Genomic DNA, 20,587 nt, shown 5'->3' on the forward strand with positions numbered 1-20,587 from the left:
CGGCCACGAGTTCCAGGATATTTTGCATCGTCGTTCTCTTGAGTTGTTGATGTTCCACTTGCCATATGCTTCTGGAACGACCTTGTTAGGTGCCTTTAGTTGTCCAAGTCGTTTGGTTCTTTGGAAATGAAAAAACACCAAATATCATATATTAAATACTATACACAAGAAATAGCTAGGTTTCGAAAGCAAAAAAAAATGTAACAAATAGATAAAAAAGAGAGGATTATCTCCGAACCAGAGTTGTCCTTTGGCAGTCACCTCATTGGACTGTCTCCGAACTAGATTTTGGTATAACTTGAACCTGCAATAAAAATTACCCACCATTCCCAAAACAAGTTCAACCGCAGCAAACAAAAATGAAACAAATACATAAAAAAGCGAGGATTTTGAAAAAACAAACTAACCTGCATAAGTTTGAAATGAAACAACTAAATTTATAAGTGTTACTCCAAACATACAACTAAATTGTGAACTTTGAGTTTGAAATGAAAAAAAGAATATGAAGTGTAAAAAAGAGTATCCAGATACAAATTCGACCGGTAGTTTGTTTGAGCACGCCATACACTTAGCACTGAGACCTCAACATTGAAAAAAACGTAACATTTTCTACCTTGTTGGAGTTATTCATGATCATGCAATGCAGAAAAACGTCCTGAATTAGGGTGCTTCTAAAGGCACCAGGCCAAAAGGCTGTTAGCATCCAAAAAATTTATTGACTCGGGTCAATGGCTATTGACTCGGGTCAATGGCTATTGACTCAAAGTCTCTATAAGCACCGGTTTTTAATGTGAGTGATGTTCACCTTCGTAAAATCCAAAATAAAATTAACAGCTTTTTCCACGCGTCATGAAAACCTAGACTCTTTCTCCTTACTTCCTGTACAGGCACCAAACCTAACGTAAAAGTTGAGCCATAAAAGAAATTGAGAACATTGATTAAAATGTGAAGAAATAATAAAAAGAGTTCTGACACACTCTCTCTCTCTCTATAATCTTTGAATAGGTCAAATTCTTATTCTAATTACAAGGAAAAGATAATAATTACTGAAATTCTTCATCTTTCTTGTCAAAAAGGCCAACGATTAGATAAATAAATTGATCAATAACAAGATAAGAAACTCTCTAATGACTAACCTATCTATATAAATAATCTCAGGCCTATACATGCCCACTTCATCAAGAAATCAATCAAAATTTTCGTATATATTAAAACGGTGCCGACTTTTGAAAAACCCTAACTAAATTTGAATTCTCTTTCTTGGCCTACTATAGCTTTTGAGAGATTTCTTACTACTTGTGGATTTTACTGAGTTTCTCTCTCTAGAGTTGTATGTAGAGAGAGAAAGAGGGAGAAGGAGTCAGAATGGAGTGCTCTAAAATTTGAGATAGATTCGTGAGATTAGTAGCGATTTGATGAGTAGAGTTCGGTTTGCTTAGAGAGAGAAGATTTGAAATTGAGATTTCTGATTGGTTTTGTGAGAGATGGATGGAAGGGTTAGGGTTAACTGAGAAGGGACCGGGTGCCTACATAGTTGGTTGGTGCTAATAGAGAACTGAGCGGTTAGGCCTGGTGCTAACAGAGATGGATGCTAACAGCCTTTTGACCCGGTGCCTTTAGAAGCACCCCCTGAATTATCTATATGACAAATTAGCTAGGTTTTAGGTGCCATGTCATAACTTGGCATTTATAAATCTTGGTCGCTCAATCTCTTAAGGTCTTGATCTAATGGTTTAGGGTAATTGAAATTATAGTTTTTTAAACCCCACAGTCACGAAATTAAATAAGCAGTTACAAAACACCCATTATTACCTCCCAATATCTTTTCTACCCATTAAAGAATCATGTGAAATTGCATTTGACGGGGTATTATTTTATTTCTATTTTTTTTCTCCAGCACTATACCCTTCTTTCTCTCTAACTACGGTGGATTAGTCGGTTATATATCTATCATCATATTCACATTGACTATCACCTTCTAATTCTATTAATCATTGACTAAATCCCTTTACAGAAGGAAGTCTCCAAAAACCTAAGTTACATCCTTTCTTACTTATTCAAAAATAAATTGTTTTATTTTGGCAGATTTTTTTCCTCTATGTTTCATCATTAGGTAGTTGGACAAAAAAGAGAAATTATGGATATCTATTAATTTGAATTAACCTTATTGTTTGGGTTAATACTCATCTCCCTCGACTTTCATCTTTAACAGATTAAATAAATTTGAACTTTTTTTTTATTCTTTTCACATGATTATGTTGGTAGATTACTAACAGTTCTTGGATTTTTTGTTTTACAGAGTTGATGAACAACCAAGACTTGAATTTACAAGACTTACTTAATGTAATTTGTAACGAATAAATTATTTATTGCTTACAAAATCTGTAATATTTATTTGACGTTATCTTGACTTAGTTTACTTTTTATATACCCGATTTTAACTTTTTGTCAATAAAAATTTGTATAAATGTAATTTCTTTTTCTTATATTTTTTTCTGAAATGTGTATTAAATCTAAATTTGTACTAATTTATACTAAATGTAAATTTGTATTAATTTGGATTTAATGTAAATTCCTTTTCTTATATTTTTTTTCCCCGAAAGTTGTATTAAATGTAAATTTACATTATAATACACTTGCATACATTAATATATAATTATTTCCTTCCGTAATCTTTTGGTATATAGATGGATTAAATTTGATTTTCTTTACTATATTATCTTTGCTTTATTACTGTTTTTTTTTTTTTACGAGAGTTGCTTTATTATTGTTGAGTAAGCATCATAGTTCTTTGAGCAGTGATTCATTGAGCTCGAGCTCATATCTAATGACCGTAGATATTAGGAGGGTGTGATGGATGTGACTTGTTGACAGCTTGCATTCACACCTAACATTTATGGGAATTATAAATGTTTTGTTGAGCACAAGTGAACGCTCAGTATGTTTTAACATTTACAACTTTTGTTCAATTTATTGTTATTTTCTTTTATATAGACCCGACACCTAAATTATTGGATCTTAAACCTATAGCTTAGCTTCTTTTGTAATGTAAGATGATCTTTTTGGCTTAGTCATTTTACTATTAACTAGGTATCTCTCGCGCCCTGCGAGTGTGGTCAATCCCGTCGGGCTCACGCCAGTCGTCAAGCACAACGAATTTAAGTATTCATCGGAATGCATGTAACATGATATCTACGTAAATCGTTGTTAGACGTCGCGCAGACCGAGCAAAAGCCTTGACGTGCTAGCATTGTGTTTTATGTCATGTAGTGCTAGCACGTCTAGGTTTTTTCTCGGTCTGCACGACGTCAAACAACGATTTACGTTGTGAGCCCGACGGAATTGAGAGAAAGAAGAAAAAGAGAGAGAGAGAGACCGATTTTTTTTATGTTAAAGGTGACCCGGCCAGCGACCATTCGCCGGAGAAGAAAGGTGAGGTGGAGAAGAGGTGGTGTGATGGACGAGACATAAGGTGAAGTGGAGGAGAAAGAAATAGGTGATGTGGTTTTTGTGTCTTTACCCTTTTTTTCAGAAATAATTCCATTTTGGCCCCCGAGGATAATTTCATAAAAAATTTGGTCCTTTGGAGCCAAAACGAACTGTCAGACACAATTAGGGACGAAAACAAACTGTCGGACACAATTAGTGGGCAAAACGGTGAGTTGGTCACAATATGTGGGCCAAAACGGAATCAACCCTTTTTATTTTGAGGAAGAAATGTGAAGCTTGATGGTGAAAGGAGATTTTTGTCACATAAGTTCTTGAAATTTGTTTTGTGAGAAAGAAATGTGGAAACGTTATTGGTTAATTGTTTGTTTGTCGATGTAAAACTTGACAGTAAATGGAGATTTATTTTGTAATAATGATTATTTTTTATTCTATTTTACTCTTAATTTTAACTTGGTTTTTTATTTTATATTTGAAGGTAGGAGAAGCATTCCTGCTTGAAGAGAAAAGAACGAAAGGAATAATATGAATTTGTTATTAAATATGTTTTTTTTTTTTGCATTGTTGTTAAAGATGTTTGAATACCTACCTTCTCTAATTCTCTATGCCCCTCATTTGTTGATGTGTTAATTTCATTTTAATGTACTTCAAAAAATTAGTTCTAAAGATTAATTACATATTAAATGTTGGGTTACTTTCATAATTTAATTTATCTACTTTCGTTTCTTTCTTGTTGTTTTTTACTTCTTCAACCATTAACTTCGTAGAGAAGAAAGTACAATAATAGATTGAAAGGAATTCAGGGGAACATGAAAGAAGGAGATTAATAGATATGAATTAGAGCAATCTAGAAATTAAATTGTAATTAGTGTTTAACTTTTTGCAGTTCCTTAATTTTACGGAGAATGACTCAATCAATTGAATACTAAAGAAAAAAAAGATGATGAAGAATGAGAACCTCGACGATTGGTTGCTTCTTATTACATTTTTTCTTGCTTTATTGTTTGACAAAATCTTATTTAATTTTTATTTTTGTGCATTTTTATTTTTTGTTTTTTATTTTCCTTGACCTAATGTTATTGACCTCAATCAATAGTAGAAGGAAATGAATATATTTTCTCATCAATTTTTTATTCGATTTCATCTGTGATTCTTCTTTAGACTCTTAGATTAATGGTTAATTCCTTGTTTGTCGATGTAAAACTTGATAGTAAATGGAGATTTATTTTGTCAGAATAACTGTTTTTTCAATTGAAAACCAAGATCTTTTATGTTCAGCACAAATGAATATTCAAAATATTTTAGTTTACAACATTTTCTCAAATTTATGCTACTTTCTTTTAGAGAGGCATGTAATATTAGATCTTAAATCTGTAGTTTTTTTTCTAATGCAAGGTGATTTTAGCTTAGTCATTTTATTATTAACTAGGTAACTCACGTGCCCTGCAGGCGCGGTCAATCCCGTTGGGCTTACGCCAGCCGTGGTCGAAAACGTTCATTGTACAAGCACATAGGGTTCAAGCAGTCGCTCGGAAGCACGTACTACGGTGTCTACGTAAGTCGTTGTCTTATGTCACACGAACTGAACAAAAACCTAGACGTGCTAGCACTTTTTTTTGTCAATTTTATATTATGTTCTAGTGCTAGCACGCCTAGGTTTTCGCTCGATTTGTGTGACATCAGACAACGATTTACGTAGACAACGTAGTACGTGCATTTGAGCGAATGCTTGAATCTTATGTGCTTGTACTATGAAAGTTTTCGACCACGACTGCCGTAAGCCCGACAGGATTGACTGCACCCGCAGGGCACGGGAGATACCTAGTATATATAAAGTAAGATTTTTTATTTTTTAACTTACTCCCCATCTGTATGTGTGATTTGAAGATTCTCCCGTTTCTAATTGGTAATTGTATTCCGGGCAAAAAAATTTTGTCAAAAAATAGTTAAACATTTGCATGTAACCGCAACAAGATATAAATTTCGGTGAGTCAGATTCGGACACTAAAAGAAACAAAACGAAAAACACTACCATACACACACTCCAATCACCAAGATTGTATCAATCATGTAAACTTCAATCCAATCTTAATTACAAGGCACACACTTGATGCTCCTGGTACAAGCAATTCTAACCATTTATTTATACCTCATTGTATAAAATTCTTCGGTCAAATATTGGCAAACAAACACAAAACTAACTTTTAGTCTCATCAATCAAGCAATTCTTTATTTTCCCATCACTTCATACTTCCTCATAAAATATATGCAACCCTATCAACAGGAGGAAGCTGTAGGAAGAGGTATCCACTGGAGTTGAAGCTCCACTTCACCACTTTCAACATTCCTTAATCTAATACATAAATCTTGAACAACTTTTCCATCCTTCAACCTGATGTGGCTTTTTTCAGATAAGCAATTTTCTTGAGTTGGCATCAGTTCCAGAAGAGTGGTATCAATTGTATGTTCTTTTTTATGCATCTTCACAACTTCTAAAAGTTGTTTTAGATCAATTTCAGCTTCACCCATCTTGTCATCACTAAATATATCTTCGTCTAATACTCTCTGAAATACCAAACAAGAACACATGAAACAGTAATACTGCCCAAATTTGCTTTTATCTGCTAAAACGTCCGAGTGGTTCAGACACAAATTAGACAAAATGTTATTGTTTTTTGTCTATATATATTTGAATATATCCTAATCACATTTATTTTCTTAACATACGTAAATATACAATTTTATCTCGTTAATAATATCATATTTTAGAAAAGGTGTTCTTAATTGTTTCTCAAACTGTGACATATTTTGTTGTTTATGCATCTGTGATAGACTTACAAAAGCTAGTATTTGACAAATAAGTTACGTAAACAAAAATCATATGATATGCCTTGAGGACACCTTTTAGACATTTTTTTTGCAAAATCTCTAACCAATAGAGGGGTGGATCCAAAAGAATTCTGCCACCTGAATTCTCGAACTGGATGTCAACACGAGTCTATTAGGCACCGAATTCTTGGAACGGGGGGTCAGCGACTGTTATGGATCCCAATAGATTGGAGGCCTTTTTGTTTGTTAACAGGATAGATTGGAGGCTTAAGTTATGGTTTTATTTGTACCTATTTAACAAGATGGAGCAAGATTTGATTGGAGTTGCGACTTTAACACAATGGTTAACTATCTCCTTTTCTTACTTCGAATGCCAGGGATAGATCCCCGCTACTTTTATCTTTTCTATTTATTTTTCAACTTCTTCAATTATTTGTCCACATTATAAGTTTTTAACTCAAGACCATTGAACACTTTTCCTGTTTATATTTCTAATTAATTGATTGGTAATTTGCTATGATCCTTATTTTCCAAGTAGGTGTAATTTCTTTTATGTTTAATGGTCAATTGTAGACTGAAATTTAAATATAAATATGATTTGGCTGTACTTAATGTGTTTTCAACTAGCTAAGTCATTGGCAGAAAATTATTTTTAATTATTGAAGAATTGCAAAGGGCATTTTAAATAACAAAAAAAGAGTGTCTTGTGCTTATCATTTGCAAATTTTACATTCATCTCAAATTTGAACTAAAAAAATGTATAGTGTGAGATCAATCTCTGATTGGAAATACTAGTTATGATTCGGTTTGTAATCTAGAACTTATAGGCTAGTCTGACTGTCTGAGTTTTTAAAAAGAAAAATATGTTAAGTAAAACTTGTGCAGCGTTTACGTCGTATTTTTGTTTTAAATTGTCAGTGTGTCCTGAATTATTGACTTCTAATATAGAAGACTACACCTCTTACCACTCCACCCAAGAGTTGTTAGCTCCAGTGGCGGATCTAGAATTTACTTTTAAGAGAGGCTAAAATATGACGACTATGTAAAAGCTACAACCACATAGTACAAAAATTTAAAAATAAGTAAATTGATAAACACATTAATTAATAGAAGTGTTTTCTTGATGGCTAATAGCTTTTTGATGTCATTTTCAATATCATGATTAATATAAATTTTCAAAATGATAAACAAATTCGTTTTATCTAAGTGAGATTATAAAATTTTATATTTGAAACAAATTTTATATCATAGCCACCTCGTGATGAGGATTTTATTGTTGAGCTACAAGAGAAAGAAAATAATGAATTTCTTGTCTCTAAGTTTAGTACAGCCTTAGAGCGTCTCCAATGCAACACCCAATCTTAGAAATTAGTGTCACATATGAATTTTAGAGTTTTTTCTTAAAAACTATCTCCAGTGCAACATTTTATTTGAATTTCAAAGATGACGTGTCAAGGGTGGAATAGAAATATCTCAAGAGGTCACTCTGTTTCTAGAGTGTTCTCTTGAGATATCTCTAATTGTCTAACTCATAAATATTTGAATTTTAATCAATAGAAATCAAGTCTTCTATATTTTCTAAATAATTAGTTATTTTTATACAAAAATAACTATGCCACATAAGTAAATAAAATAAGTTTAGAGTTTTGTATTGGAGATAAAAAAAAATTGAGGATCTCTATTTTCACAACTTAGGAGTCAAAATCTCAATTGGAAATTTGAAACTTGACAAATAAGACAAATAGAGATTTTATTTGAGTTTGGCATTGGAGATGCTCTTATTCTAAAATATAATTCCAAATAGAGAAAATGAGACGCACTTTAACATTCTATAAATCAAATTTTTATTATAGTACAATTTAATTATTGAAGCAAAATTTTGTTCCAAAAGAAAAATCATAGGATTTAACGCTATAACTGTATTAATTTGAAATTCTAGACAACTAAAACTATAAATGGTAAAATCAACTTATAATCAGAATGCCAAAAAAGGTTGAGGTGTTGTCAATGCTTGGTTGTCAAGTGGTTGATAGTGTTGACATGAACTCCAAAATCCCTGAAGTCCGAGGTTCGAATTTGATTCTCATGGAAAGCGAAATCCATGGTTATTGAGTTTGAGTTATTAAAGGTATAAATAATGTATAAATTTGTCGGGCTTTAGACATCTTTTATATAGTTGGACTTTAGGTCTCTTTCATGTATTTTTTATTTGAATTATTCAGCGTGTACCTCGAACCCTTGACCTCTTAGGTGGAAGATTATACCTCTTACCACTCCAACCAAGAGTTGTAGGCCTTCTTTCATATAGTTAGACTTTAGGCATCTTTCATTTCTTTGTTTAACTTACGTTGTTATCGTGTTTGTGACATCTTCATGATATATGCATACCTTGTAACGGTTAACGTAGATCATAGTCGATTTCCAACAAAAAGGTTGAGGTGTTTACACCGGAACAATTTTTAGGTTAAAAAGTTGGGTTTACATATAAAACAAAGAACACATTAAACCTTTTTTAGGGCAACTGAATGCATGACAATTGACATACCCACCCTTTGGAAAAGTGCCCTTTGCTAGATACGCCACTAGTTGTCTCAACGTCTCAACGTCTCAACGTCTCAACGTCTCAACGTCTCAACGTCTCAACGTTTAAGTTGTAGCTTAGCTATTAAGATTATATAGTTCACGTGCAAGTGGTCAAAGCAATTCCTCTTCTAAACAACTTAGATTTTTATTTCTATTTTTATTTCTAGTCACACGTAAAAGGGCCCCAGTTTGAATACTGCTCTAGGCCCCTAAACACTCGTACCGACTTTGAGTGTAAAAGATGATGTGAAATAGTAAGAGAGCGTATCATGGAGTTTGGTGGTTCTGTGATTACTGAAGGAAGAGATAATGAAAAATGTTTAGGAGAAAAACTTAGGTAAAGGATGAGCGAAGAAGGTGAAAAGTCATCGCTAAAGTCATAAAAAAAGACTTTGTACTTATCAATTATTTAAGATTTTCTTTTTAACTATAATTATATGGTATTACCATATAATTATAGTAGGAGAAGTATCAAGATGTCATTTTTAGTAACTTACAAAGTAAGTGAAAAAAATTAAGCTCCTAAGTGAAGCTTATTTTTTTGCACTAACTTTGCCACCACTTAGAAGTGATTTTCACTTATTGAGTGAAACAAACGACCAAAAATTGTCGGCCTGCACTTAATAAGTGAAAATCACTTAAAAAGTGCAAAAATCAAACGACCTCTAAGTTATTTACAAAAATACTATATAAGTTGTTTCTAAAAAAAGATGAAATTTTTCTAGGTTATAGAGGCCAAATCGAATTGTCGAACACTTATCGAGGCTAAAACAGCCAGTTGATCACAAATGTGGGGCCAAAATAGAATAAACCCCAAATATTTTTAGTTTATAAGAGACTTACGATCTTGAGCGGAATGTTCGAATCATGAACCCCTAGAGTAAGATCTTCATGCCATTGCGGATTTACGTTGTTCTCTACTACATTTGTCTTCACTTTCTGCAAAGATTTTGACATTCTTACTCAGTAAAAGTTGAGTTCATATAGTAATTTCTAGAAAGAATTGTTTACAAACACATCTTTTATACAAACACATGTTTTCCATTAAAAACACAAAAATCCATGTCAAATAATAGAATCCCATGAATAAAAAGATAGAGGATAGTCTTCTTGAAACTATTATAGATTATTTAGAAATCAATTATTTTCTGATGAGATTTTTGGAATAATTATTTATCATGTTAAAAAAAAAATCTAACCACAACAAAAAGTTTTATTTATAGACAAAAATGGTTGTATTCCAGCATATGAGCATATTGTCACGCCCATAATTTTTGGCCCACAAAAATGGCCTAATTATGGTGCTAACTGCTAAGTGACCTCCCTGTTGAAATATCTTTCTATATATTAAGATATCCCATATAATAGATATTAGGAAATATCAAATATTAGAAACTAGTAAGATTTAGGAACTAGTAAATATATTAGTATAAACTATTAAGAAACTAGTAAAATATTAGAAACTAGTAGTATTGTAACTCTATAAATAGAGTCTTATATTTCTTTTGTAATCATCAAGGAATAAAACAATTTCTTTGATCAATTTCAACTTGGTACCAGAGCCAAAAGTCTTAAATTTGTGTTTGGGAATTTATATTGATTGAAAGAGAAGAGCCTTTCATCTTCATCTTGTTTTTTGGTTTAGCTAAAGTGAAGGGCAACTGATGCTTCCGCATAATGACTCTCAATAAGGCAAATTCAAATTTTGCTAAAGTTGTTGGTCAATCTGACAAAATTACTTATAAGTGTACACACTGCAACAAAATTGGTCATACCAAAAGTCATTGTTATGAACTATTAGGCTATCCAGAATGGTGGGATCATAATCGAAAGAAAAACTCTAAGAAGACCCTTGTAGATCCAACTGTTAAGCAAGCTTCATCGACAATAGCCACTACAGGTAATGTAGGCAAGACTTTAAATATGTCTACACAATTTTCGAATAGTACTTGGATAATTGATTCTGGTGCTACAGATCATATGACTTTTGATTCTAGACAGGTCTCAACCATAAACGAATCTTCACATAAATATGTCTCTACTGCCAATGGCACCTCAGCCCCTATTGTAGGGGAAGGACCTATAACTCTAACGAACACATTGAACTTAGATTCTGTTTTGGTTGTCCCATCTTTAGATCATAATTTATTATCAGTGTCTCAAATAACCACCACTCTATTTTGTGTTGTCATCTTTTGGCCTGAATTTTGTGTCTTTAAGGACATCCGGACAAGGCAAACAATTGGTTATGGTGTTAGGCGAGGAAAGCTGTATTACTTGGATTTAGTATCTGAAAGCTCTAATAAATTGCGTCAGGCATTAGGAGTGAACAATTCTGAAATAAAAAATAAAGATGAAATATGGTTATGGCATCGCCGTCTGGGGCATGCCTCCTTTGGTTACCTTAAGAAGTTATTTCCATCGCTATTTATTAAATGCGATGTTTCAAGTTTTCAATGTGATGTTTGTGCACTTGCAAAAAGTCATCGTGCATCGTTTCCGTTAAATTTAAATAAAAGTCCAACTCCTTTTATGATCTTACATTCCGATGTGTGGGGTCCATCTAAGGTTCCTACTTTGGGTGGGGCTGCACGGCAGCAGTTCGAGCTGCTCGGGAAGCCGACAGCAGCATGCTCGGGCTGGAGCAGCAAGCCGGAACGAGAGCAAACACACAGCAGCTGCTCTGGTTGCTCACCAGCTCGGGACGCCATTTTCATGCACGGGACAGCAATAGGGACGCATACGGGAGCTGCAAGGACGGTCGCAACTTGCTGGGAACGGCTCGGAGCATGTGCATTTGGCCGGATCTAGGGTTGACCGGAATCATCACTTCTTTGGCCGGATTTCGCTAGGTGTTCCGGCCACTTTCTTGGCCGGAAACCTTAGGCCTTTTACTCCCCATTTTGTTGGCTAGCTACCCATGTGGTTTGTTTGGTTTTGGACTACAACTTCTAGAGAGAGAAAGCTAGGGTTTAGCTTTAATGGAGGTTGTGTTCTAAATGGAGAGGATGATGGTGGTCGCTATGGGGAACCCAAAATTTTGCTAAGGGGAGATCGGCTGCACCTTAAAGACTCATATTTTTCGACGATCTTAGCCTCGAACGACATCGAAAAAGGGGGATTCTCTCATCATTTTCTTTCCATTTCTTATTCAATCACCATGTTTAGTTAACTTTAGTGTGTCGATTATATGAGATGAAATGTGATGAATTCGTGATTATTTTTAATATGATTTGATGTTTTGATTATGAATTGATGTTCATTTAATTCGATTATCGTTTTGATCATATTTTCATGTGTCTTGTCAAGCACTTCGCATAGTTAATAGACGAAACGAAGTATTCGATATCGATCGTAGTCTAAGTCATATTTTCATGTGTCTTGTCATGCACTTCACATAGTTAGGCGACTAGACAACACTTTCGTTGACTCGGGATTTACCGATTATGATGTGTTTGTTGACTAAGTATGATCTCCAGATATACGTAGTGCTTATAGACATCACCTTAGGAGTCGAACATCGGTTATACTTTGAACATTAGGTCGGACCATACATAGTTGTAGGTTTATCATTACCGGATTCTTGGTTCGACACCTCTCTCACTTATTTATCTCCCGACTCTTGTTTCTCTCGAATCTCTCTCGCCCGTTTACTTTTATTGTTTAGTTAGTTTACTTGCTTGCTTTATTCTTTTTGTTACTCTCATAATCAAAACCCCCCCATTTATCTTTGTTTCCCTTCCTTTTTAGTCTAAGTTAGCATTTGATATCTAGACCGGAGGATAAGACCCTTCGACATCCAAACTACCTTCCTATCCTTGGATCGACTCCGGTTTTACCGGTTACTACTTGATACCTCCGCTTGGGTGTGCAACCTTTTCGGGTGCATCAAGTTTTAAAAGGGGAAGGGGTCCTCATTTGCAAATCACTCAAGTTGAGAGCAACCAAGCAAGTGAGTGAGTGACTTCGGAAGCGTGCAAGCCTTGTAATAGTCCTAGTGTGAGAGACTTAGAGTGTTTGTAATCTACACCATTGTACTAAAGAGTTTTTAATAAAGATTGACACCCCAAGCGAGTTGGCGTGTTCCTTTCTTAGTTCTCTTAAGCATTCAAGTGTGTTTGTCTCTTGTAATTCCGCTGCCAAGAGACCCTTTTGGTTTGCCTTACTCAGGGTTACAGGCAAAACAAGTGAAGTAAAGCTGACTTGTGCTTGGTCAGAATCGCTTTGAGCATAACTGTCGCACGAGCTTTCGAGTGCCTGTGCCGAGTCGCTCTTTTGTTCGGGACAAGTGGTATCAGAGCCTTGTTCGTGTGACCGGAGCAAGGTAAGAATACGTCGGACCTATGTCGAACGAATCCGAGAAAGGAGGAGTCATAGCGGACCCAAGGAAGGAAGGACGTCCCAAAGCAAACAAGTCTGCTCGAGGTATGTCATGTGACTCTAGGTAGGAGGCTTCCTTCGAAGCTCGATGGGAAGCTTTTGAATGTAAGATGGCCAGTGAGCTCGATGGCCTAAAGGAGCTCGTTCAGAAGGATGAGGAGTCCTATTTCGAGCTAAGAGAAAGACTTGGAGGCTTAACAGTTGATCAAGATGACTTGCACAAAGAGACATCTGCAAGCTTGAGGGTTTATCGAAGCGACCTAGAGACATTGGTAGGTGAACAGATGAACAAGGTAGCAAAATAGAGGCCTTGGAAGCTAAGCTTGAGGAATGCGTGGCCAAGATAGCTGTGCTGGAAAGAAATGTGGCTCAAGGGACGGTGGTAGTCCGAGAAGCCAGCCGAAGGAAGGTGCCCGAGCCTAAGTGTTTCTTTGGAGCCCGAGATGCCAAGGAAGTAGAGAACTTCTTGTACATATGGAAAGATACTTCAAGGCAATAACCCTTGATGAAAAAGAAATGGTGGAGACTGCAGTCATGTACCTATCGGATGATGCGCTACTATGGTGGCGACGAAAGACGGATGACATCGATAGGGGGCGATGCAGGATCGATACGTGGGAAGCTTTCAAAAGGGAGTTCAAGACCCAATTCTTCCCAGAGAACGTGGAGTTCCGAGCTAGAGAACGACTCCTGGTGCTCCAACAGACAGGATCTATTACTACCTATGTGAAGGAGCTCAACAACTTAATGCTCGAAAATTCAGACATGTCCAAAAAGGATCGCTTGTTCTTCTTCCTACACGGACTGCAGAAGTGGGCAGTTACTGAGCTACGTCGGAGAGGAGTGGAGGACCTATCCACGGCCTTGGAAACAATAGAGAAACTGGAGGACTTCAAGCCTCATCAAGAGAAAGAAAATCCTAAAGAGCAAGCGCAAGACCGAAAAGGTGGAGAAGCGATCGTGAGAACGATTGGAGGAAGGGCAAAGACTATGATCGAGACAGGAAATAGTGGGATGCATCCAAGGATAACAAGAAATTTAAGGAGAAAGGAGACCCGCCAAGAGACAGCCTCCTCTGTCAAGGTAACCATCCTTCTTACTTATGTCCAAAGAGAAGTGTCCTTAGTTCCATGGGGGGCAAGTGTGAAGCAAACATGAACAAGAGCAAGGAAAAGGTCGAGGATGATGAAGACTGTGTTGAGATGAGCTCAGTTCGCCTCACTACTCTAGAGATGGAGCAGCCATCCACCAAGCCAAAAGCAAAGGTAAGGAACGGACCTTACCCTGAATTGACAGTCGGCCCGGGCCATGGTCGATTGTGGAGCAAATGAGAACTTCATCACTCCCCGAGAAGCTGCAAGGTTGGGGGATGAAGGTTGAAGGCCAAAAAGAGTTCACCATGGAAGCCGTGAACTCCGGTGCCAATGCCCTACATGGAGTAGTGCGGAAAGTACCACTAAAGATCAGAGCAGGGAGCGGCAAGCTAGACTTCTACTAGAAGACATGGATAACCACAAAGTTATCCTTGGGCTAGACTTCCTCGAAGTATCCAAGTCAGCGGTAAGACCACACCTTGGCGTACTCCAAATCATGGATAAAAAGTCCTCCTGCGTAGTACCCATGACTCGCAACAAAGAAGGTACATCCATTACTCTCTCCTCTCTTTTGCTTGGTACGAGTAAGAGGATGAAAAGGCATGAAAAGTGATGAGACATGAAAATGTCCCATCTGAATCTCTTAACTCGGGCTAGTTAGTCCAGTTCGAGCAGTTACTCTGATGAATTGTTCGTTTTTTCTTTCCAAGGTGCCTTCTTAGGAGTTAAGCGCGAAAAATGGTTAAAATTAGGAAAAAGACGTGCGAGGGGCATCTTGTTCATTTGTTGATTCTGGTAATTTTGGTCAGCATTGGTGCTCGGGTGAAAAATAGAGTCCAAGACGAACCCAACGGCGAAAGCGGAAGTTAAAGCAGAGTCCAGATGCGAAAACTAGGACGGGTGAAAGTTTGGTTCCAAATTCGTTAACCAAAGGTCAGCACAGATGTTGTGGTGACACACTTGGCGCAAATCGAGAGAGGGGATTCAAATTTCGGTACACTAGTGGGCAGAAGCGGGACATATTTGGGATCAACTCCAGGCGTTGATTCCACGTTACGCGACACAAGATACTGAAATGCTCCCGTCCACCCCGTATTAGATCCAACCCTCGCTGCTCATCTAACTCGATCCCTTATTTTTGGACGCGCGACGCAACTTTTTAAAGTGTGACGCGAAGAACCTTATCGTCCCTATATTAGCCAGCAAAGCCAAAACGTGATTGGCTCCCATATTATTTGGATTTCCTTTTTATTCTTAATACCTAATCTGGTTTCTCTAAATCTAGAGAGAGATATTTCTTTCTCTTCAAAATAGAGAGAGAACGACTTGAAGTACTATAGAAACAGAGAGATTGAGCCGAGAATAACAGGTTGACAGTAAAATTGAAAGTTGGCTTGGGTGGAGAAAGGAGACAGAGAAGGAAAGTATTGGAGGGAAGATTGGAAGCCAGATTGGAAGTCAGATTTTATGTAGAAATTGGGAGTTCTTACCCTTTGGTTGAGGAGATCGTGATTTTATAGAGACGTGGAGAAGATTTCAGAATGGAAGGATTTTTAAACATAAAAGATAGCAGTAGATAGAAAGAAGGATATTGATCGAGATTGGGAGAAGGTTATTCTCAAAGATATTTGCTTACCCTCTTGGCCGGAATTAGAGTTAGAAACAAATCCATGTATTGAAGGACTCGGCTGGACTTTATAAAAAAAAGGAGAGAGCCATCTTCTTACATTATCTTCTCTTCGGGGGAATCTCCTCATGGCTACAACTTTATCTCTGTTCTTCTCTTCTTCCTGGGCTTCAAAGAATTATTTTTTAGAGAGTAGAAGGATAGAGACAGTAGAGAGAGAGAGATAGAGAGAGAGAGAGAGAGAGAGAGAGCAATTTGTAGAGTGAGAAAGACAAAAAATAGAGGAGAGAAAGAAGGATTTCATATTCATTCTAGTTCTTCATTATCTTTGTATCTTTGTGAGAGAGAGAAGAAGGTAATTGTAAAGAGAGAAATAGAGAGAAAAGAAATAAACAGAGCATTATTCAACGTTGAATTATCTTCTCTTTATCTTTGTTTCATAAATCAAAACAGTCGAAAGAAAAATTTTGGTGGAGAAGAAGACCTTGGTTGATCGGAATTTTTCACTGGAAAATAATTTTCCACTGTTGCTGGAAAATATTTTCCTTAGGGGCGCGTTTGGCTGCCAGAGGAAAATCAGCATGTAAAGTTTAATTCTTTTTCTTCTTTTCTCTTATACTTCATACTTATTATTGTTAACCTCCTTGATAATGATTAGCTAAGACTCTTCATCTAGGATTTTACGATGAAACTCTTTTTTGATCGTTTAAAGATATATTTTTGATTGATTAACTCTTGATTATGCTTCATAGTTTAATTTGTTATAGTTTGTTAAATAGATTTTCTATTCATTATCCATACTTTTAATTTGATGCATCATACTTAGGTTGAATCCTTTGATGATATATACTTACCGACTGATGGATAATAGTTTAGAGATTTATATTTCAAAATAAACACAATTACATTGTTATGATTTATCGGTTTTAAAACATCTCCCGGAATTAGATTAGTTCATTACCCTAAATTCTGAGTTATAAAAAGGAGAATTAATCATTCTAAATATTTGTCCGAAAAGGTGATTTTATTGTGTGGATTCTAAAATCTTAGACTTCTCCCCCATTGATTCGTTTACCGTTTTTATTCGGTTTAATATTTTAATATCTTTAATCACCAAAACCAGTTTTAAAAGAAAACCGTGCTAGTTCTAGGTTAGAATAGGTTTCACTAGTCTCTGAGGATCGACCCTGATTTTACCGGGTTATTACTACTTGACGCCCGTATACTTGCGGGTATAAACCTTTTAGGGTAATCTTTTAGGCCCATCAGAAAGCAGAAGAGAAGCTCCCAAATATCATGTCAACACCACACAAAGCAACTAAGGTGCCCTTGTGGATACGAAGACAAACCACAACCAAGTGGGTCGGCCACATGCGAAAAGACCAAGGATCGGGACGAATAACATGTGCAGAGCCAGCATGCACAACAAAACAGAGGAACGTCGAAGCCAAAAAACGCACGAAGGTGTCGAAGGTATAGGTGAGTCTTAAAGGAGCAACGCAACAACCAAGGACTAAGCAGAGGAGCCGAGTCATGCAGTTGCAGGTGTTGCTTCATGTTTGCAACGAGGACGTCTACGAATTAAGTGGGGGATTATGTCACACCCATAATTTTTGGCCCACAAAAATGGCCCAATTATGGTGCTAAGTGTCCTCCCCTGCCTTGGTGGAACTCTCTGGAACATTCTGGAGACGAAATTGTGTGGAGAACTCTTGAGAATACAAGGAGATGTCGGAAGATTCTAGAAGCTTGTAGAACCTAGAGAATACTCTGGAAGATCCAAGATATTTCTAGGAGTCTTTAGGATGTGCGTAGAGAATTCTATGTATGTGTGTAAAACCTTCCTAGCCCCTTTGGCCTATAAAAGGGGAAGGGGTCCTCATTTGCAAATCACTCAAGTTGAGAGCAACCAAGCAAGTGAGTGAGTGACTTCGGAAGCGTGCGAGCCTTGTAATAGTCCTAGTGTGAGAGACTTAGAGTGTTTGTAATCTACACCATTGTACTTGAGAGTTCTTAATAAAGATCGAATTCCACCCCAAGCCAGTTGGTGTGTTCCTTTCTTAGTTCTCTTAAGTATTCAAGTGTGCTTGTCTCTTATAATTCCGCTTCCAAGAGACCCTTTTGGTTTGCCTTAGTTAGAGTTACGGGCAAAACAAGTGAAGTAAGGTTGACTTGTGCTTGGCAAGAATCGCTTTGAGCGTAAGTGTTGCACGAACTTTCGAGTGATTGTGCCGAGTCGCTCTTTATTCGTGACAATATGCCATATTCTTTATCTAACTACATACAATACATGATATGTTATACTGAATACACATGGCATGCAATTACAATTACGAATAAATAAACATATATTTTTTAACTTATTGAGAGAAATAAATTAGAAGGCACACGGAAAATAAAAGGTTAAACATTAGGAGCATCTCCAATGGGATTTTCAAGAATGAAATGCTTTGCGGAATGACGTGACGATTTCGTTTTGAAAATTTGACTAAATCTGGATTGTTAAGAGATGAACGGTCCAGATTCAATTCTCTTTACCCATCTGGGCCGTTCATATCTTAACTATCCAAATTAAGTCAAATTTCTTAAATAAAACGACAGCATTTCGGAGATTGTTTTTTTCAATATATCCCGTGATTCTAGCACTTCCGTTTCAAGAAAACATTTGAAGAGCGTAGTTGTTAAGTGTCAATTAAATATCTCTTACAAAAAATGAATTAGAAGTAGGTCCATGTAAATGATCGAGTCGTAGCAAACAACACTCCTTCTCCATATGGAGTTTGGAATCCAAGGCAATCGTTGAGTGAACTGCATTTTTTTGTGTAAGTTGACCTAAGCTGCACCAGTACCGTCTGGGTGGGGTTCGGCCTCCAAGCTGTACGTGGCACTTTTTTGCCTCATATGTGACAAAATAGAGACACTCTAAATGTTTAGTATATCTGATGGACATCTCTAAAATAACTTTATTTAATACACACGTCTTTAATTTAATAGGAAAAGGTAGTTACAATATAAAAAATTTATCAATTTAGTTTTTTAAGCTTGATGAGGTGGTACTTGTAAAAACGCAAGAACACACTCTAATTTTAAAGTTTCTAATAACTCAATCAAACAGAATCAAACTGGACAAGTTTTAGGCCTTAATTCAAGAAGACGAAAAAGACGAATTTAACGAGACGTCTTGTTCCTTGTTTAGATAAGTACCACCACCAAAAATTAGGAAATAAAGGTCCAACTAATGTTTAGGTAGGATTCAATTGAAACAATTTTTACATTTTCAAATAGAAGATCAAAATAACCAAAAAAAGCATAAATCAATTAATTATAAATGTTTGAAAGCAAACCTGTCCGCCTAGTTGTACAACAACATAAGGATCACTACTACGAACATCACGAATAGATAGATTAACTCCTCGAATAACTCTAACTCTGAGAAGACCTTGGAGATTTTCCATTAATTTTGAAAAAGAAGAAACAAAATGAAGGAGAAGAAAATAAAACGGATGAATGAACTCTAACTTTATTCTTTCCATTTGTCTTATAATATAGGGATTTGTTTTGGACTTTGAATCAGTTTGGGTTAGACCAATGTCAAATTTTACTAACCTTATATTCTCAATCACATAGATAAAGTAGATGGATATATATATATATAAATATATATATATATAGTGTAAATACCTTTTGCCTCTTACTTCTTAGTGTACGACCAGCTTCCCGTTTGGCTTCTTGTTTCCTATATTTAGTTCTAGTTTGCCCCACTATGATTGCACCACGGTCCATCAACTGATTTTCAGTTGTCTTGTTTATGATCAGTTTTCTTAATCTCTCATTTTTTCACAAATTCAAATTTTGTCTATAACTCTCTAATCTTTAGTAGTTATCGATTATTTATCTCTTTACTATCCAACCGAAATCCAATTGGTATGGGATTGTTATTGGTGAAGACTTTTACGAGCCCCCCACAAGCCCTCCATATTAATACCATTGCTTCATATCGTAGTAATTATCAATATCGTGTATACTTTTGACACCCAAAACATATTCCACTAGGTTCGGGGTTCTGTTTTTGGCAAAAAATCCGTCAACCCTCCTAAAAGATCTCGACGCTGAGGTTGAGAGTGAAACAATGTCCTGGGTTCAGAACACTCCCTCAAGTGTTGTAGGACTATCACAATATTAAGTTTTTTAGTGTCTAGCACCTTTTGGTGCAGTGGTAGTATACTCCCTCTTAAACCCATGAAGTCGTGGAATCGTGTCTCAGTGGAAGTACTTTATCATTGATATTTATACCATGTAGGTTAGACAATAAATAAAGTAGAGGTAAGAATAGATAGACTTACAAGCCCCCTGCATATGATGGCCCTAGGGGTTTTTATATGGCCGTTAGGGCCCAAAATGTCCTAATTGGCAGGTACTGTGCTCATTCAAATTCATGATGTATTGCGTATTATAATCATGGTGTATCTATGTGATTCAAATGTAATGACTCTTGGAGTTCAATCTAAACAAAATTCATATAATTTATGTACTTTTTATATTTCTTTAATTAACGTCATCTGATAGGATTTCTTTCTTTTGTTTGTGTTTTGTACATTGTTTTCTCCTCTCATAGGGCTTGCGGTAG

General features: G+C 36.1%; 1 protein-coding gene across 1 annotated transcript; it reads right to left on the bottom strand.

The window, feature by feature from the left end:
• Positions 1 to 5,591: 5,591 nt before the first annotated feature.
• LOC147548239 (GTPase activating protein 1-like) lies at positions 5,592 to 19,505 on the bottom strand. The gene is made up of 3 exons (XM_086671720.1): positions 19,305 to 19,505; positions 9,703 to 9,798; positions 5,592 to 6,012 (listed from the first exon to the last, which is right to left on the bottom strand). Exons 1-3 carry the CDS (start codon positions 19,491 to 19,493, stop codon positions 5,725 to 5,727), a joined length of 573 nt encoding a protein of 190 aa, XP_086527846.1. The 5' UTR covers positions 19,494 to 19,505; the 3' UTR covers positions 5,592 to 5,724.
• Between the last annotated feature and the right edge of the window lie 1,082 nt (positions 19,506 to 20,587).

Source organism: Eschscholzia californica, unplaced genomic scaffold (assembly GCF_041429995.1).
Source record: "Eschscholzia californica isolate CP2 unplaced genomic scaffold, dmEscCali1.0.p SCAF_3, whole genome shotgun sequence".
Lineage (NCBI taxonomy): Eukaryota > Viridiplantae > Streptophyta > Magnoliopsida > Ranunculales > Papaveraceae > Eschscholzia > Eschscholzia californica.

Coding starts and splice junctions, on each gene's coding strand:
- LOC147548239 (XM_086671720.1), bottom strand. CDS start 19,493: ATGGAAAGAATAAAGTTAGAGTTCATTCATCCGTTTTATTTTCTTCTC. Junction 9,799..19,304: donor TTGTACAACTAGGCGGACAG/GTTTGCTTTCAA, acceptor AAATCTTTGCAG/AAAGTGAAGACAAATGTAGT. Junction 6,013..9,702: donor CGAACATTCCGCTCAAGATC/GTAAGTCTCTTA, acceptor TTGGTATTTCAG/AGAGTATTAGACGAAGATAT.